The 21624-nt window shown below is 33.9% G+C and overlaps 1 protein-coding gene across 1 annotated transcript in view; it reads left to right on the top strand.

The window, feature by feature from the left end:
- Positions 1 to 21624, top strand: part of LOC143244565 (cardioacceleratory peptide receptor-like) — an 89476-nt gene that overhangs the window by 46661 nt on the left and 21191 nt on the right. The window contains exon 2 of the mRNA XM_076489496.1: positions 8912 to 9047. Within this exon, the coding sequence (XP_076345611.1) occupies positions 8912 to 9047 (136 nt within the window). The remainder of the gene's footprint in view (positions 1 to 8911; positions 9048 to 21624) is intronic.

Below are 21624 nucleotides of genomic sequence, written 5' to 3'. Positions count from 1 at the left end.
TCGTTACAGCATATTAGTATTAACAACCTGTGTTAAGAAATCAAAAAAAGAAAATTGCTTGAAAAGACAATGTACTCTTCTATCAAGAGAATGTACTCTTCCATCAAGACACTGTTCTCTTCCATCAAGACACTGTTCTTTTCCATCAAGTCAATGTTCTTTTCCATCAAAACAATGTATCCTCCATCAAGACTACGCCTCATCTCTAACTGTGTGATAATTTGAACGCTATCAATGATTTTGGTTTCAGTCATCCGCTTACTCACCGGATTTACTTAAAGTGACTTGTTTTCTCTTTCCTAACTTTAAGATCCTTCTGAGAGGATGAAGGTTTCAGAGTGAAATTAATCTCATAGATAACGTCAACTCATGGGTTGAGGATTAACAAGAGATGTTATTTGGGAAGATCATAAAGGACTTAAAAACACCGCTGTTGCAAGTGCACAGATGCAGAGGGAGTTTATATTAAAAATAAACTATAATTGAACTGATGTATCTTTTCTTCATAGGTCGGGCCACAAACTCTTTTGACTCCCTTTGTATTACAGTTATTCTAAAGAGTAAAAAATCATATTGTTTTACAGCATTTCAGGGATTATTTTCACAAACCTAGAGTAGTCATCTTAGCACTGAGCATTTGTGGTTTCCGTAACAAGGTACATAAATACAGTTTTATTATATTGAATATTTAACATGATTAGTGAAACTTGTTTCCTTTCAACTTATAATTTTATTTCTAATCATCCTTATTGTTTTTGTAACAAGTCATAAAACGAAGAACTTATAACCAAAACAACTTTTAATCAAAATACGTAGTGAATCTATAAATAAAGTTATTAGCGTATTGTATACCAGTTTATAAAGTATAAATACTAGTATTTTCTAGTTACTAGTTATTTTAAAAAAATTGATGTCATCCTAAGAAACGTTTGTTTTTTTTTTTTTGTTATCACATCACTTTTGTTCACTGTTGAATATGCCAAAGCACCATTTCCTAAAGTTGCTTTTAGGTCTTGGTGAATGACTTGTGTCATCCATTTTTTAACAAACCATTTTATCAAGGAAAGAAGTTTGATCTTCTCCACAACGGTTAACACTGCCCACAATCCTTCAAAAATCCTCAACACCTAAAATAAGCTAGTTGAGTACAATACGACACCATATGATCTGAGAGCTTTGGAAAAGTGGATCTTTCATGTTCAGGGGAAAACGGAAAAGGATCTTGCAAAGCAAAGTGTGAGACAATAAAGTTTAAATGACATCATTCACGTTACCATGGAAATGAGGAAGTGTTTAGGGTAGCTTTTAATGTAATGTGATATGTTTTTCTCATTTCAAATGCAATGCTACCGAAATCAAGAATGTTAGACATAAAGAAGCTATAGATGTATTATTATCAAACAGAAAAATAGTCAACAGAAAATAGACTACGTGTTGATAAAGTAAAATACAAATAAGGTGTGAAAACTGAGTGAAAAAGGAGGGTTAAACAGATATAATTAAAATACTATTCGGAAATTATTATAAATATATAATACGTACTGAAAAGATCACGTGCACTGATTGAGAATTCACACTACATGAATAAAAAACAACTTTACTTTTCTAGGAGAGAAGAAATTAATGATCAGAAATCACTAATTATAGGATCCATGGGTTGAACTGTATTTTAAATTTCAATCCAATAGCATTCTCTTATATCTCTGTCGACTCTACTTTTCAAATCGGTCTTAATTCTGATGAAAGTCACATCAATAATAAAGTGACGTAATTGGTTATAGTGTTAACCACTAGGTAAGTGTCTTGGCATGGTCATGTGGTTAGGGTGCTTGACCTGCAATCTGAGAATCACGAGTTCGAATTCCCATCACATCGAACATGCTCGTCCTTTCAGTTGTGGGGTGTCATAATGTGACAGTTAATCCTACTATTCGGTGGTAAAAAGAAGCTCATGAACTGGCGGGCGGTTGGTTGTGATGACTAGCTTTCCTTCCTTCTAATCTTTCACTGCTAAATTAGGGAAGGCAAGCGAAGATAGCTCTTGTGTAGCTTTGTGCGAAATTCAAAAGAAAACAAAAAGAGGAACTGTTTTTAGGTGTTAATAGAAGATTTACTGTTGTGGAAAAGCTCTCTAAAAACCGTTTAGATCTGCCCTACATCTGATGATTGCATTTTTTTTACACTGTATAAGGCAAATGGTATTTTGTGATGTGTGTGTAACTTTAGAAACTTTAATGTGTTTATGGTCGTATCTATCGCAAAAAAAACTAAATTGTTTGTATAAAACTGCAGATTAGACAACGAGCTATATTACATGGATGACAACCGTTCTTTGACGAGGTGTGATTCACTTTTGCACGGACAATGACTTATTTAAGACTTCTCTTCCGGAAGGAGATGACGTGTAGCTTTGCGCAAAAACAAACAAACAATCTTGTAACAAACTCACTCAAAAATATTGTTTACTGGATGGTGGTTCAAGTTATGATTAAAAATTTACCTTCTACTTTTCTCAAAGAAACTAATAATAAAACAATACATTTGTGATGCACTTCACTCCAACAAAATTATGTGCTGTTTTATTAACTTCTATTAAAGGAATTATTCTCCTCTAAATATACCAAACGATATTAAGAAACACTTTATTTTGAAATATTTAAATTTGATGATAAAAATGTATTTGATTGTCTAAATAATGTAAAGGATTCTGTAATATGTTTTGGAATTTCGCACAAAGCTACTCGAGGGCTATCTGTCCCTAATTTAGCAGTGTAAGACTAGAGTGAAGGCAGCTAGTCATCACCACCCACCGCCAACTCTTGGGCTACTCTTTTACCAACGAATAGTGGGATTGACCGTAACATTATAACGCCCCCACGACTGGGAGCATGTTTGGCACGACTCGGGCGCAAACCCGCGACCTTCAGATTACGAAGCGCACGCCTTAACGCGCTAGGACATGCCAGGCCCTCTGTAATATGTACTTACTGCTATAAATTTAATAAGGAATGTATCTAATACAATTTGTTTGCCATTAATCAAGCATAGAGCATTTCCATAGAACGTATGAATTCTTCTAGTGTAAGAATAAGCTTACAAGGCGTGATAATGAAAGTATGCAAGAGACTGAAAGAAGGTTAAAAAAATTCAAATATATAATTAATGTTATACAATACATTCAGAGATAGGAATGGACAAAGTGCTTAATCGTACCAAGGGTATGTGAAGCAGCTAGCTATAAAAACCCAGAAAAAAAGGCATTTGGAGCTTTCTAACTGCTTTTTACTTCAAATATAGTTCAAAATTTTATTTTTTAATTAAACATGTTTAGTATCGGAAATATGTTATCGATGAAGTGTCCTTAGTTATACTGTTTTAAATTTGATTACCTAGAATTTATTTTTTTTCTCGCTAGGTTATATCTACCTCTAGCATTTGGATTCGTTCCTAATCTTGTTTGTTTGTTTTAGAATTTCGCGCAAACCTGCACGAGGGCTATCTGCACTAGCCGTCCCTAATTTACCACTCACCGCCAATTCTTGGGATACTCTTTCACCAATTAATAGTGGGATTTACAGTCACATTATAGCGCTCACACGGCCGAAAGAGCAAGCATATATGGCATAACGGGGAGTTGAACCCGCAACCTTCGGATTACGAGTTGAGCGCCTTATCACCTGACCATATCGGGCAATTCCTAGTGAACTGATAATGGAATATTTGGACTAAAATAACATTTCGACTAGGACTACAGATCTTATGAGAACAGTAGAAATCAAGTTAATTTTGTAACCAGTGAAAACACAATTGACAAACTGTCAAGTAATTTACACATTGGTACCTTGTACCAAAATATATCTTACTGGTTTATTTTCATAAAACCAATGTTTACATTCTTTAAAATAACACAAACACATTAACAAATACTGTATGACGAACTATTCCTTGAAATGATAAATTTACTAATAACTCCATAAAATATCTGGTAATGCTTACCAAACTATATTTAAATTATTCTATTTCACAAGTTAGTTGTAACTTTTTGTATTTTCAAAGATAAAACAAAAACATTAAAAATCAGAAAATATTGTAAGGCGAAGTACTTCTTTGAACAATAAAATGTTAGGAAATTTATTTGGAGAAGAAGTGGCGTATACATAAATACATACATACTAGTTCAAAACATTAATTTGTTAAAGACGAATTTTACGAACTCATTTAGAATTAATACATGCAATTTTGTTTTTCTTAGATTTACTGTTAATGATTTTAATGAACCGATCGAACTATTTTAAAAGTTATAAACTGAAAGTTTTAAAAGTTTATTTTCTCCCAGCATACCTTTTTTTTTTACCTGCCCTAATTTCTGTCAATTATCATAAGGAAGTATGAGATAGTGTGGTAAGTAAATTCCTGATTTGCATCAAGAAAGAATCTAAGAACAGCTTTCTATACGTAAATCTGTAAAAATATCCAGATAAGAGCATGATCAGTAAGGATGCAATTTATTATATAAGACTTGAGATGAAATAAAACAGACTAGAAACAATTATAAAGCAAATAATCCTATATTAAAGTTTTTAGTTCAGGTGCTCGAGTTTCACATCTGTGTTTTTCCCACGTTATTTGTGTGTAATATCATTTCTTTTCATGAGTTTTCATTTTTTTTTTCCTTTCTGAAGTACTTACACGCGATCTAATCTGAATAATACCAGTATTCACCCTATGGAAACATAATATATTGAATTCTTATAATAACTCTCTTAAGTACCTTTTTTCGTTACCGACGTATTAGATCACGCTTTGTAGCATTTTATCAGTGTTATTTAAGGTTCCTCTTCCGAACTTGATTTATTAAAGCAAGTAATTAGCAGCTTGACCGAAATGTTTGGACGGCAAAAGCAAGCTCACTAACTAGTAATTTCGTTTGGCTTAGATATTCGTGTAAAGCTACAGAAGGGTTACCTACCCCAGTCGTCCCTTGTTTTAAACGTATACACCAAAGGAAAGGTAGTCAATCAATAGCGCCCACTGAATAGTGAGATATGATTGACACTCTAATTACGCACACATAGCTTAAAGTGACGAGCGCGATTTTGCTTCAATGGACCACGGATCTTTGGGTCCACATTTCGGCACTCTAACCAACTGGTCACAAACAATAAATATTAAACGATTAACAAAACTGCTCTAATAATATAATGTACCAATAAAACCAGAATCTTAAATAAATTACTTCTTAAAGTGTTTTGTCTCACTTTCTCTACTTTCCATCACTACAAGAACTTATCAACGCCTACAGTGTTGGTGTGTGATTAATAACACACAAAAAATAGTAAGTATTGAAAAACTGGAAACTTAGAGGTTTAATTACTCGCCGTAAAAATATTAGATGAAAAAAGGCTTAATCGATTGTACTTGTGCTGCATACATTTTGCTGTCCCAGACGTGGAGCTGCTTTGTGTTATAACCTCCATAAGGTGTCCTCCATTTATCTTTCTCGTATGATAAAATCCGACTGGGAAGCAATAATACAGATTTTTGCTCGTAACAGAAAATTGACGGATGAAATGAATAACACATCTTTTCTGAACACGATGGCTCCATACATAAGAACGAGTTTACAGATGTGAACCTTAAAATTCTAATAATAATTTTCATTCGATATAAGGAAACAATATGAAAAAAATTAGAATAAGATGAAACTAGTATGTAATTAAGAAATCATTCACTGCCTTTCATTGATAAATTGCTACTCCATTTGCTGCGTTTTATATGATTTTTTTTTCTAAAGCAGATAGGGATATCGTTTTATTTCTCACTTGCTGAGAGTTTCAATACAATAAAAAAAACATTATTTCTGTTTGTTCTGTCTGTCATAAAATACATTAAAATTATTTCAATGTAGTTTTTTTTAGACGATAAGGAATAAGAGAGGAATGAAACTGATTAAGGGTTAACGAACGGGGGCCCGGCATGGTCAATTCGATTCGTAATCCGAGGTCGTGGGTTCGAATCCCGGTCGCACCAAACATGCTCGCCCTTTTAGCCGTGTGGGCGTTATAATGGGATGGTCAATTCCACTATTCGTTGGAAAAAGAGTAGCCCACGAGTTGGCGATGGGTGGTGATGACTAGCTGCCTTCCCTCTAGTCTTACACTGTTAAATTAGGGACGGCTAGCGCAGATAGCCCGCGAGTAGCTTTGCGCGAAATTAAAAAACAAAACAAAAAAAAAACAATTAACGAACGTAAACATACAAAAGATGGCTTGGGTAAATGGTTAGGGCGCCCGACTAGCAATCAGAGAGTCACAGGTTCGAATCCTCCGTCTTACCAAGTACACTCGCCCTTTCAGCCGTGCTGGTGTTATAAATGTTGGTCAATCACACTATTCGTTGTTAAAAAAGTAGCCCAAGAGTTGGCAGTGGGTGGTGATGACTAGTTGTCTTCCGTATAATTTTCCATCGTTAAATTAGGGACGGACGATAATCTTTGAGTAGCCCCAGACGAAATTCACACAAATATGCAACAAATCAGTAGGCTAAAGTGAACTATGTGGACAACGAAATACATTTGTTAATATCCAGCTAATATATGTTTCTAAACTTTGAAGGATCTAGTGTTGTAGCCATTACATATATATTATATTTTTATTATATTCTATTTTAAAATAACGCAATATGACTGATTTTTAAAACGAGGAAATATCAGATTACTGAAGCTTAACTACTTACTGAAGAAACTACTTCTCGTAGGTAAAATTAACTTATCTTATTTGAAGAAGACCTTTCGTCTACCATACGTAGAGGTCCCTAATCTTTGAAAACGACTTTCTGTTCACCACAGAATGTCTATTAACATTGAAAATGGCCTTCTTTTTTACTACAGAAAGTCTATTAAAACAGAAAATGGCATTCTTTTTTACTACAGAAAGTCTATTAAAACTACAAACGACCTTCTATTAGAACCGGAAAGAATCTTTTATTTCCCACAGGAAGCCAATTAAAGCTAGATACGGCCTTTTGTCTAACACAAGCATAAGAAATCCGTTAAAATTCGAAATGACTTTCTGAAATATTACACGTGAAAAGTTTATAATGGTCAGTTTGACAAATCTTGAGAAAAAGGAAAAGTGCTTTTAATATATATATAAGCGTTTCTTAGTTTGAATATTAATTAATGCACTGTTCTTGACGTACTGGGTCATTAGTTCTTAGCAAAATTAAAACAGCAATAAATGATGCCTTTAGAGTTATAAAGCAAAGTTATTTTAAAAGATCTGATACAAATTTGCATAACTAGAGAATAAATTCGACTCTTGTAATAACAATAATAATGAACATAAATACTTTAGAATTTAGAACAATTTTTAATCTATTTCTCTTTTAATATTTAGTAATTTAATAATAGAATAACTAAGAAATGATGTTGCAATAATATAAATATAATTTCCATTAAAATTAGCGCATAACCCTATAAAAATGACGGGACAAGTCCTACAGTCCTCACTCCAAAGTATATCCTAACCTGATATTTTATGGCTAACTGAAAAAAATAAATTTTGTGATATCAAGAATGGCCAATAAAGAGACATAAAAGTGCAGTAGAGAGAGTCAAACGTCAGTAAATTTCTTTGTGAGCTAATCAGAATAAAGATAATTCATGAAATTAATTCGTGACGTATTCATAAAATGATTATTGTCAAAAATCAGTTAGATTACCAAATTCTAATATCTAGAAAAGCCAGAGTATTTTAGTAACATTACACTATAGCAATGGCTTTTATGTTATGTTGCTAAGCAACAATAGTATAACCTAACAATATTGTCGTTAGTCTAAGTACTGAAATTTTAAAATGGAATGATAGACAGTAAAACTAGAAACAAATATTTGTCGATTTATTGAATTAGAGTCTCTATTGATTAAACGTGTTGTGTTTATTAAAGCCGTTGGTGATATAACAGAAAAAAATTCAGAAATGATTTAAGTTTAAAACTGAATCGATATTTTTACTTTCATGATAAATTTTATGCACTTATCTCCAGGCTAGATGATCCAAACACTTACTTCACTTAAAGGGTTTTACTGTAATCCCATAACATACCCGTCACTAGCATCGTAGTAAACAGACAGTAAATGAACTATTCTATCTGGAGAAGTGCAATTTGGTTTTTATGACTCCTCCTATTTCGAGAACTCAAAAGTGATATGGTGTGATACACATATTAAAATTAAAAATAAGAAACAAACATTTATGATTCTGTTTTGTCTAGTTATCACCACCCACCGCCAACTCTTTTACCAACGAATAGTGGGATTGAAGGTCACATTATAACACCTTCATGGCTGCAAGGGCGAGCATATTTGGTGTGACGGGGATTCGAACACGCGACCCTCGGATTAGGAGTCAAACGCCTCAACTCACTTGGCCATGCCGGGCCGTTTTATATTTAACATAATTAGTAGAAAACGTTTATCGTATGTTATGTCATTACATCTATTTTATTGACCTAATTAGATAGAAGTGTTTTAAATTAAGTTAAAACACGAATTAAGTAATAAAATGTATTCCAAAAGATTGATCTCCATCAGTAAACAACGGTTCGTTTACTGACGTACAGTGATAAAATCTGATGTTAGATTTCCGTGGTGGACACAGTAGGTAGTCCAATGTCACTGTTCTAAAACAAACGAACCAACCCAGAGATTGCTTTTGAGTGAAGATTTTGAATTTTAAATATTTCTTAGAGTACTATATCTCCTTGTTTTATCAAGATAACCTTTTTAAAATACTTTGATTTTACTAAATATGGTTTTGTGTTCCATAAAAAAAATTTTTTGTTGATGTATATTTTGGAGATACAAATGATCATCTACGTGTCATAAGTTGAAACATCTTTGTTATTTTAGACAGAGCAACTGACGTTTCTATGGATTCTCTTTGTCATGATCGTTCTGGGAAACGGATGTGTTTTGGTAGCACTGTTGTTGTCTAGCAACAGGAAATCCCGGATGAACTTCTTCATAATGCATCTAGCCATAGCAGGTGAGGCTTGAATTAACGAGTAGTCTCTACTTTATTGAAATGTCGAATTGAGGTTGGTGGCTCATTAGTATATATCAGTTTAAGAGTTATTAGCCACAGAAACCGCTTTGTTACATTTTACTTTGAAGGGTTACACATCAGAATAGATTAAGTTAGTGATATATTAGTTTAATTTTTGTCTTTAATGCAATATATGTTTTTCCCGCAATTTAGGTGGAATTGAAAACATTTTTCTTATCGTATTTTTATCACAGTTTAGAAGACTTGCAAAACACAGTATAATATAACACACTATAAGCTAAAATGAAGTAGGAATCACACTTAAATATCAATAGGTCTGCATAGAAACTTAAGAACATATATTATTGTATTTTCTCATCGCTAAATTTAATACTGTTAGCACCTTATGCACAATAAGTATAGAAACTTTAACTTGACTGTATATCTCAGTAAATATAAAAATGTTCGCCGGTGGGATCTCGTCAAGTCCACACCAAGATGCGGAGCTGGAATGCCCCCTATGGATAAACAGATAGCCCAATGTGGCTTTGCTATAAAAGAAACAAACAAAATGTACGAATAGAGCACGTAAAACCCATTTTACTTAGTACATATATATATATATATATATATAATAATGATATAAACTATTATTGTTGGAGTTAATGTGAAAATACTCATTAGTAGAAAAACTTGTTAGATAACATATCCCCACACTGACATATATATATATATATATATATAAACTAATCCCTGTTGGATTTAGTGTCCACCTTCTCAATCCATCTCTATCCTCTGATATTCTTGTAACTTTCACTGTCCACATTTCCAACAGCCTTCTTATTTCATCACTCCACATTATGACCGGTTTTCCTTTTTTTCTGTTTTCCTCAACACTTTTTTCCACGATGTTTCTCTCCAGGCTGGTTTCGTCTCTTCTTCCGACGTGTTCAAATTATGACAGTTTCTTAGTAATCGTATCTTCCAACGATCTTCTTTCATCATCTTATTTTTCAGAACCTATTTATCCATTTTTTTCTCTCAGTCCACGATGTTCTCTTGACTTCCCATTAAAAGTAGATGGCATCCTAGTGAGCCAACGACAATCCTATGGTAACCCCATCGTATTATCTATCTCATGAAGTCACTAAGAACCAGGACCAAAGCTGTTAAATAATGTGTAATATCTTTTTTCCAGTTTTATTTCTATTTTTAAAAGTACTATCGTTGCCAGAGTATGTTTTATATTTTGCTAAAAACTATTTTGATAATTTATCTACTTTGCGATAAAGCTTCTATGTCTCGTATAACCAATTGCAGGGTTACAACAAGAGCTCTGATGGTTTCATTTAAAGGAAAACTGAGAGACCATATTAGATTTTATATCTTTGCACGAAACCAAAGTATTCGTATATGAACAGAATGTCTGACTTTAAAACAAAAGATAAGCGAGAAACACACTAGTGTTTATTTTTTGAACATGAAAAACACAAAACTATCTGCACATCACACGTCTGATGCGAAAATGATTATAGGGGATATTGTGTCTACCCCCCGTCCCAAATGAAACGAGACTTTCTTCGTAACCAAAAAAATCTTTAAGTACTTTTTCAATGTTAGGCTTAAATTACTTTTTATAAATTAATCACTGTTTAATTTATTTTTAAAGATTTTTTTAAATAAATATTGTTTTTTTTTTTAATTTCGCGCGAAGGTACAGGAGGGCTATCTGCGCTAGCCGTTCCTAATTTAGCAGTGCAAGACTAGAGGGAAGGCACCTAGTCATCACCACCCAACGCCAACTGTTGGGCTACTCTCTTACCAACGAATAGTGGGATTGATCGTTACATTATAACACCCCCACGGCTGAAAGGGCGAGCATGTTTGGTCTGACGGGGATTCGAACCTGCGACCCTCGCATTATGATTCGAACGCCTTAACCCATCCGACCATGTCTGGCCGGAAGGAAAATAATAATATTAAAGCTAATTAACATATTTGATTGTAGTTAAGTTTCCCTACAGCATGTTATAATGATACTCTCTTGAATTATAGTAAAAAGAAAACTGGTAATTGGTTCTTCCTTACTCTAACTCTACTTGTTATTTTCAAACATATTGTATGAAAATAAACGAATAGTTTCCATAAAACACCTATCTGCATAGCTATAGTTTTGTGTGTATATTTTGAAAGCAAGTATTTCTTCTCGTATTACACTTTAGTATATAATTCATAATTTTCACTTAGTTACTTTTGGTTTTCATAATGCATTAGAACATATACATATATCAGGTAAAATTCGCGTTGTTTGAAAATGTAATATTTTTCAACATTTTAGTGAATGAAATAATAAAATTTCTGCATGAAAATTTAAAAAAACAACACACAAACAAACATGAAAAAGAACAAAGCTGAACCCTGGTCACAGTTCTATCTGTTTCAGTTAACGAATCTGAAATGTCATAAAATTTTGTTAATGTATAAATAGAAGGCATTTTAACAATGTCGTTTCGTCGCTTAGTGAGATTTGCAAAGATCATACATTTCATTATGTACCTCTGTCAGCACTGAGATTTACACTTGGTCACACTTATAATTCAACAGTCTATTGATATCCGTGGCTGGCAGAGCAAAGCTAGCTCATTATGTAGTTTTGTACACTATTATAAACAACAACAAATGACATCTGTCAGTGTGATTAGTGTGATGGAAACAAAATTTGGATGAAGCCAGATAAGAAGGGAATTTTCTATGAGTTCTATTACGAAAATGTGATAACGTATCTGGCCATAGCACAGATAGCTCAATATGCTTAATGACAACAGAACCGATAATGCATCGCTTATAAAGGCTACTATGTACGTTACATAGAAGGTTTACACACCAATAACCTAGCTACTATATTTATTTACCTTGACCAATGTGTCATTAACATAATTTCTCTCTTACCTTATGTGTTTGCAACATGAACATAAATTCCCCAGGTTTCTATTTCTTTCTTGCTTCATGTATTACTCTTTGTACAGCCAGTTAGATTCAATTACACCGAAGACTTTGCCTCTCGTGGATGGTCCGGCATGGCCAAGCGTGTTAAGGCGTGCGACTCGTAACCTGAGGGTCGCGGGTTCGCATCCCCGTCGCGCCAAACATGCTCGCCCTTTCAGCTGTGGGGGCGATATAATGTGACGGTCAATCCCACTATTCGTTGGTAAAAGAGTAGCCCAAGAGTTGGCGGTGGGTGGTGATGACTAGCTGCCTTCCCTCTAGTCTTACACTGCTAAATTAGGGACGGCTAGCGCAGATAGCCCTCGAGTAGCTTTGTGCGAAATTCAAAACAAACAAACAAACAAATCGCCTCTCGTGGCATCAATTGTATTAAACAGTGACCTTATTATCGATAAACTAGATAGATCGATGTACCGAATAAAGTCTTTATTTTTGCTCTGGTTTTTGTTTATTGTTACATACAGATAAACACAGTTAGTTTTACTTGTCGTCGACAACATAAACTTTAGAAACATGGATGTACAGAAGAATATATATTTTCAAGCACACGGCCACATCTGCCGAAAACCTTATTACAAACACAAAGATGTAGCGATACTCTATTACACTTCCTATCGATAAAGTAATTAGATCATTTCATAACACAGAAAATGTGCTCACTGTACAGGCAACACAGTGAGAAAGTGAATGAAAGCTCTGTTATCGTAAGAATACGACTGCATGTTGTCAATAATTGCCTATTAGCCAATATTTGGACATGATACGTGCAGTTTCGATGTGACATTCCACACAAGTTGCCATTACCTGCAAAACGCTAGCTCAAGTGTTAACTACAATTGATGTCACTGTGTTATTACGTAATGGTAGGCTTAGGTACTTCGAACTTAAATAAGAATTTTTTTTTCTTTATTCTAAGTATTATTTGCAATTCACCTTTCGATGTGAACTCTCTGAAGCATTTATATTAACATAGGTACAACAAATAGTTCAATATTATATATATAAACTAATATATATTAAATTTAATAACAATATAATTAATAGTTATTTACTTACTATTCACTGGTGTAAATCCCTCATTGAAGACTTATAACGCTTAAATCGAGGCTTTGATACTTGAGGTTGGCACAGCACAGACAGCCCATCAAAAACAACAAGCAAATTTAACGTAGCAGTTAATGTCTCTTTCACTCACGAAACGTTTAAAACATAGAAACTTACGTTATAAGATGCTTGTATACAACCCTAAGCATCGTCGGCACATACGTAATATTTCAAATTACTCTTTAAATACATTTATACAACAGCTATACCCTTTGTAATAATAATAATAAAGAATCCATTATTAACTTTCTAATCAAATGAGCTGTTTTTCTTTAATCACGTGGTATTGTGGTTAGTACGATGGATTATAGATTTGCTGGTCTATCAGTCGAGTTCCGTTAAAGGAGAATTGTTTGTTTTTGAATTTCGCACAAAGCTACTCGAGGGCTGTCTGTGCTAGCCGTCCCTAATTTAGCAGTGTAAGACTAGAGGGAAGGCAACTAGTCATCACCACCCACCGCCAACTCTTGGGCTACTCTTTTACCAACGAACAGTGGGATTGACCGTCACATTATAACGTCCCCACAGCTGAAAGGATGCGAGCATGTTTGGCGCGACGGGAATGTGAACCCGCGACCCTCAGATTACGATATACAAGTAATAAAAGTATAAACCTAGCTTTAAAGCTGAACAAAATAAGAATTTAATTCAAAATTATAGGAGCAAACATAACTGAAAGACGTCCTTTATATTGGTTTTACAAGGACGAAAAAACTGAACCCTTATTGAGATACAAATAATATGTTTTTATGATTCGTTTTGTCATCTTTTAAAAATGATTATTCACAAGAACACTCAGTGTCTACTGCCTTTATTTATCTCTTAGCAAGTTTTATAATTTAATTTATTTTTATTTCTGTAGTATTTTAAAATTTATGGATTATATTTATAGCGTGATTAACCATTTAATTTCATCAACTATTCGAAATTCGAAATATCTTTAGTAATAAAGACATTACAAAAATCGTTTAACTGTCAAATCCCACAATGCCAAGATAGTTTAGAACAGTTTAAGAAGAGTATCACAATATTACGGGTCCGCCATGGCCAGGTAGTTAAGGCACTCGCCTCCAATTTGAGGGTCGCGGGTTCAAATCCTCGTCGCACCAAATATGCTCGCCATTTTAACCGTGAAGGCGTTATAATGTGACGATCAATCCCCCTATTCTTTGGTAAAAGAGTAACCCAAGAGTTTTCGGTGGGTGATAATGACCAGCTGTTTTTCATCTGGACATACACTGTTAAATTAGGGACGGCTAGCGTAGATAGCCCTCGTGTAGCTTTGCGAGATATTTAAAAATATAACATCAGAAAAATATTTTATCGAAAACAAGTGTATTTTGCTAACATCGTATAAACACAATCTATTTGTATAAGACTTTACGCGTTATAAACTTCTCAGAATGACAAATATTTACATAAATTCAAATTAATATAAACCGTCCCCCACTGTAAACGTACACATAAAAGTACTACACCTGTTGTAAATACACAGCTACTCTTGTCATGTGCCTTATAAGCACACAGAACTGCCGTGTAGGACAGAAATTCATACATCATACACTGTGTAAATAGATTCACTTTAGAAACATGCTGTTAGGTTAAAAGAACATAAGTATGTGTGTGAAACAGTTCTTTATGTTACATGCATGAAAAGAAAAAAAGGAACGAAAACATTGTAAACACCAGAGTTCACAGATGAGTGAACTCCACACGTAACAAACGTGCGAGCGAGTAAACAGATCACTGAATCGCCTGCAAACATGTAGATTAAAGTTCACAGATGAGTGAACTTCGAACATAATAAACGTATGAGTAAAGAAACTACTGAAAGAGATTAAAAACATGCAGATCAAAATTTTCGGCACATTTCAGATATAGGGACCAATCTACATAAACACTGGAAATACGTAACTCTCTACACTGGGAACTCGAAGAAATTGTTCGTACAGTAGGAAGTCAAAAGTAAAAATCATTTCATAGAATGTTGGTAAGCGAATAGATTGAACCACTTCATGGAATATAAATACATGTAGAAATAAAAACGTTATATATTGTAAAAATGCGAGACCGAGTTATATACTGTAGATGCATACATGTATGAGAAAGTGTACAACATTTTCAACACACATACTTTCATCTGTTACTACCTCACAGTCGATCACTGGTACGTTTGTAGGCTTAAGAAACTAAAAATCGAGGAAGAGTGCATATAATCCAATGTATTGGTTTCTTTGTTTTCGAATTTTCGCGTAAAGCTACTCGAGGGCTATTTGCGCCAGCAGTCCCTAATTTAGCAGTGTAAGACTAGAGGGAAGGCAGCTAGTCATCACCACCCACCACTAATTATTGGGCTACTCTTTTACCAACGAATAGTGGGATTGACCGTCACATTATAAGCCCCAACGGCTGAAAGGGAGAGCATGTTTGGTGTGAGAGGGATTCGAACCTACGACACTCAGATTGAAAGTCGAGTGCCTTAACCACGTGGCCATGCCAGGTCAGTGTATAGGCTTGTCCGTAACAAAACCGTAACAACTGCTATTCATTGTAACGATTTATTTTACTAATTATATCAAAATATATGAAACTTAAACGTTTCTTTTTGTTAACAGTTTGTTTGTTTGTTTTTGAATTTCGCGCAAAGCTACTCGAGGGCTATTTGTGCCAGCCGTCCCTAATTTAGCAGTGTAAGACTAGAGGGAAAGCAGCTAGTCATCACCACCCACCGCCAACTTCTAGGGTACTCTTTTACCAACGAATAGTGGGATTGGTTATCACATTATAACGCCCCCAATGCTAAAAGGGCAAGCATGTTTAGTGTGACGGGGATTCGAACTCGCGACCCCCAGATTACGATTCGAACGCCGTAACCCACCTGACCACGCCGGGGTCTCTCTTGTTAACAGATCACACAATTTTTTTATTTTTATTAGCATCATTTTTCGATTGATAAGATCCGGAAGAAGCATAAATAGAAGATGGAATTATGAAGCGTCATCTGGGAAAAAAGTTTGACCTAAATGAAATACGAAAAGAATTAATCATGCTGTCAACTAAAATATCAAAATTTAAACTGCAGAAAATGTATATTTGATTTTAATGGTTAAACTAATTTCAAAAAGTTACATTTCTCTTACATCGTGCTCTGTTAAAGAACTGATAAGAGATGAGACACATTACAGACTTCATGTGTCGTAAAGAGAAAAGTAAAATAGTCTGTGAATAATAATTTGATGCGCATAATTAGGTAGTGGTAGGTATTCACTGACAATTACTTTAATAAAAACACGTATGCTATTTTCCTCTGTTGTAAATCTGTACAGAAATAAAGTGTAACCTTCAATTAAGGATTATTCACTTTCCTACTCTATTTGCCTATCTAAAATCCATAGGAACGACTTGCTGTATTTAAATGTAATTTTGTTTACCTATAGAAGAAGTACATTCTCAGCTCATCTTCATGGGTAAGTTATAATTCAGAATGTTTAAGAAACATGGGTCTGAAGATGAGCACAGAATGATGCTAAGGGTAATTCCATTACTTTTCATTATTTCATGAACGCTATTTAATTAATTATTTTTGTTATTCTTTTCAACAAATCGCAGATCAATAGATATTAGCATCTATTTTTCGCTGAGATATACACTGCCTTGCCAAAAATATTCGATCACTGACTATTATTTAATTAACTTTTGTTTTCCTTTTCAACAAATCGCAAATTAATAGATATGAGTGTCTACTTTTTGTTCAAATATACGCCATATTGCCAAAAATATCCGAGTGTTTTTGAACGTTCACGACCTAACATGCTCCATCGAGATCCGCAGTGAGTGAAAGCAGTTAGGTAGATTAGTTCGTTTGTTTGTTTTTGAATTTCGCGCAAAGCAACACGAGAGCTATCTGCGCTAGCCGTCCCTAATTTACCAGTGTAAGACTAGAGGGAAGGCAGCTAGTCATCACCACCCACCACTAACTCTTGGGCTACTCTTTTACCAACGAATAGTGGGATTGATCGTCAAATTATAACGCCCCACGGCTGAAAGGACGAGCATGTTTGACGCGACGGGGATGCGAACCCGCGACCCTCAGATTGCCAGTCGCACTCCTTAACCCATCTGGCCATGCTGGGCCAGGTAGATTAGTAAAATCAAAGTTTCTATGAGACGCCAAAATATTCCGAATTACGTAAATTTGTAAAAAAAACATTATAATGTGCTAACGTACCGATACGTACAATGATAGTATAATGTTTTTGCGCATAATTTGTTGAATATGTAATTACTGTATTTTGTTTTTTCTTATAGCAAAGTCACATTATGCTATCTGTTGTGATCGTCGAGAAGAATCGAACCCCTGATTTTTGCGTTGTAAATCTGTACACGTTCCGATGTACCAGCGGGAGACCTTTGGTAGTGAGATTTTTGGATAATTTCGAACGTAAGAGTTATGTGTTATGAAACATACAGTTCACCGATATTCATGTTAAGATACTCCAACCACTATTTCGATGTCGTCCCTCCTGAATTCACTCACAAATTCGTGAATGAGTGCTTAATAATTCGAGGATGCTTGTTTTATAAAGTTCTGCCCAAAGCTACACGAGGGCTCTCTGCGTTATCCATCTCTGTTTTACTAGTGTAAGACTAGAGGGAAGGCAGCTAATCATCACGACCCACTACCAGCTCTTAGGCTACTCTTTTTACCAACGAATAGGAGAATTGATAGTTACATTATAACGCACTCATGGCTGAAAAAGCAAGCATGTTTGGTGCGACCGCGATTCGAACCCACGATCTAAAGAGTAGGAATCAAGTGCTTCAACCCCCAGACTATATCCGACCAACGTAAGCTAACAGACAAAAACACAGTACATATCAGAGATAGTTGACTTAAGTGTCTATACTGTACAACTGTATCTTTTATTTGTCTATTTTAGGAGTTGGATCATTTGTTTGTGCTTGTCTCTAAATTCCTCGTGAAATTAGAAACGTGATTGCTCTGGAACTTTTAAGTTTGTGCTATGCAGACGTGTCGTATATTTTCAACCAGCGTCAGTGATATAAACATTTCAAAACGTTTCAGTTTATTTAATGTATATGTATTTTTAATATAAACACGTGGTCTGAAATGTCATTGTGACTGTTCCCCTTTGATTGCTTTGTTTCTTTAGTTTTAGTGCACCTTAGTGACACAGCGGTATGTCCGCAGACTTGGACGATAAAAATCAGGTTTCAGTACCATTGTGATATCTCTGCTGACCGTATAGTTTTGCGCGCAAAGTTTGAAATGAAACCAATTAATCATTTTTAAAACGACAAGTTTCAGGAAGTCGGCAACGTATAAAACAAGGAAAGTCACTTGAAATCCCTTGTCTTAGTGAGGGAAACATGCCACGTGATTTTATTGTTATATATTTATAACAAAGCTATTTAGATGAACGACCAATTTCAGCATTTCATGGTTTATTTCAAACTGGTTGAAATCAGCAGTTTATAGAAGTAAAGAGGTAATGTTGTAGTCCCTTTTCACAGTGAAGGAAACAGGTAATGTTGAAGTCCCTTTTCATAGTGAAGGAAACAGACCGAAGACATTAAGTGTTACGTGATCATAGTAAAGCTTATTAGATTATTACAAGAACAGACCGAAGACATTAAGTGTTACGTGATCATAGTAAAGCTTATTAAATTATTACAAGAACAGACCGAAGACATTAAGTGTTACGTGATCATAGTAAAGCTTATTAGATTATTACAAGAACAGACCGAAGACATTAAGTGTTACGTGATCATAGTAAAGCTTATTAGATTATTACAAGAACAGACCGAAGACATTAAGTGTTACGTGATCATAGTAAAGCTTATTAGATTATTACAAGAACAGACCGAAGACATTAAGTGTTACGTGATCATAGTAAAGCTTATTAGATTATTACAAGAACAGACCGAAGACATTAAGTGTTACGTGATCATAGTAAAGCTTATTAGATTATTACAAGAGAGCCTACACTAATGCTTCCTCTTTACTTTCATTTTGAATTTCTCAATAAGACATTTAACAGCATAAAAAATATTCTACTTCGTTTCTTTCAAAGACACCTTTTTGTAATGATTCATTAACGTGAATCAGTGATACTGTCTCCTACCAAATGAAATTTGTAGATTCAAGAACGTCTAACAGCTATGCTGGTAGCTATCGAGGCTTTTCCTGATAATGATAATTTTGCCGTAAACTTTAAGTACTAATTACTGATATTCAACATAGGACCAAGCGCTGCTCAGTTGTTAGAGCGATGGAATATGGAACCGAATTCCAGCGGATCGTGAACACCAAAACTAAATCGTGTTGAGGACGCTTATGTATTATACGAGTGACAGTCAAATCCCACCGTTCGGTCTGAAAATAGCAGTAGAAGATATGATATTGACAAATGCCATATCGTTAGTCTAAAACTTCCAAACTAAGGATAGTTAGCTTAGCGTAGTTTTACCCAAAATACAAATTAACAAACAAACAAATATATATATATATATATACCACATGTACTCATTTTTAGATTTAAATGTTCAAACTTAGTGATGTGATACTGCCATTCATTAGTGTATTGATTCTATATATAAAATTACAATATCAACAATCTTATATCACTCTTTCACTGCCCTTGTTTAATCGAATAGTAGATTTGACTTTGTGACGTATTACAATTTCAAATAGCCTGAAACTGAATTAAATTATCATTTATATTTGGAAGTTCAATATTTACCGATATGTATCCAATTTATTATACTTTCCAATAAGATTGATACGCACAGTGCTCTTTCCTTATAGAAATATATTTCAATATACAAAGAACAATACAATTACAATATTTACAAATAATGATCTATGTATAAAACGTTTACAAATTTAGAAACAAAATTGAGTCTTCTACATGATCCAGAAATATTATCTTATTGAAGGCTCACGATGAACAAATTAATTTCGAATTGATTATGATACAATTCACTTAACCGGGAGCTAGCTAGCTCTGTGTTCTTTTTTTGCCTGACGCAAATCGAGTTTTTCTACAGGTCAAATCATTTGATGTTTTCGTAAAAGTATTAATGTTCGATGTGAATTCACTGAAGTTAAATAGTTTGAAATCTGCATAAACATTCCTGGCCAAAATATAAAGTTCTAGATTAATAAGTGTCAATCACAGTTGTAGCTTCCAAAGTTTATAACTGCAGCAAACCAATAATATAAACTGGGTCTTGATGCGTAACATTAGTTACATTTATACACATTAGAAGAGTTTGTAGAAATTTCAGCCTGCACAACAATATTGATGTTATACTAGTGTTTACACACATTTATATTGTTGGTTCTTGCATTAGAGAATATTTTACAGCTTTAGTGAACATGTAAGAATTCTGCAATACAGATTTAACAATATAAGTTATATACATTTCTAAATACAAATTTAACTTTAAAAACATCGATATTGAAATAGATATATAGTAGTAAATCTAGAATTTGTCCACAAACTCTAGGTTTGAGATAAATAGTTTTAATTCTATACACTTTTATGACGTTTAATATCAAAATTTTGAGAAACATAACTTTTTAATAAACGCCTTTAATAAATACCGCTTTAATTACTTATAAAAATTATTGATCAATTTGTTTATTTCAGATTATAATTAAAAACATGTTTATTGGTGTTCATATATTTTCTATTTTCAAAGTATTTTTAAATTTTGCTATTATATTATGACTATTATACAAAAATTTTGAATTTATAAAAAAACAATTCCTGTTCAAACGACAATGAAACTATAACATTGAAACTGATTCTCGTCTACTGGATATAAATATTTTTCCCAAAAATATTCCTTAATATTTAAGGTTAATATCTCATACAACTTCTAACACCGGTCGTGTAAGACATTTCGGCTAAATTTGTCGCTTATTCGTTTTCACTCTTGTTATGAAAATACGATGTATATCTTCCAATCTTTCATTTCTACCCTTCTTTAGCAACAAACAAACAAGTAGTTTTGTATCAGTTAATTTTGTAAGCCATGTCTGTTTATATCTCACAATGTAATTTGGTTTTTGATTAACAGGTTTACATTCCACGACTCAACCTTTACTGACGTTAAAAGCTTTCACAGTAGATTAATTGTTTTCTAGATGTTCAGTTTATGTCTGGTTTCCTCTGTAGCAATTTCATTGTCGAATGTTGTCTATATGATGGATTAATATCTCCATCGATTCTTATGTACCATATAGTAAAGCCATTGAATTTCATTTTCAGCTTTTGCGTTTCGTTTCTTCTTTATCCTATTTTCATCATTGAGTTTCGCTGATGATCTTTGAACACACAACCTCACAATGGGTCCAAAAAGACTCACTGATTTACTACCTCCATCTGTAAACCAATAAAATCTTATGCAATAATTTGATTTTGCTTCATCCTGTGCT

This window comes from Tachypleus tridentatus, chromosome 1 (genome assembly GCF_004210375.1).
Source record: "Tachypleus tridentatus isolate NWPU-2018 chromosome 1, ASM421037v1, whole genome shotgun sequence".
Taxonomy (NCBI): domain Eukaryota; kingdom Metazoa; phylum Arthropoda; class Merostomata; order Xiphosura; family Limulidae; genus Tachypleus; species Tachypleus tridentatus.
The sequence above is the reverse complement of the archived record's forward strand: the minus strand, read 5'-3'. Positions and strand labels throughout refer to the sequence as shown.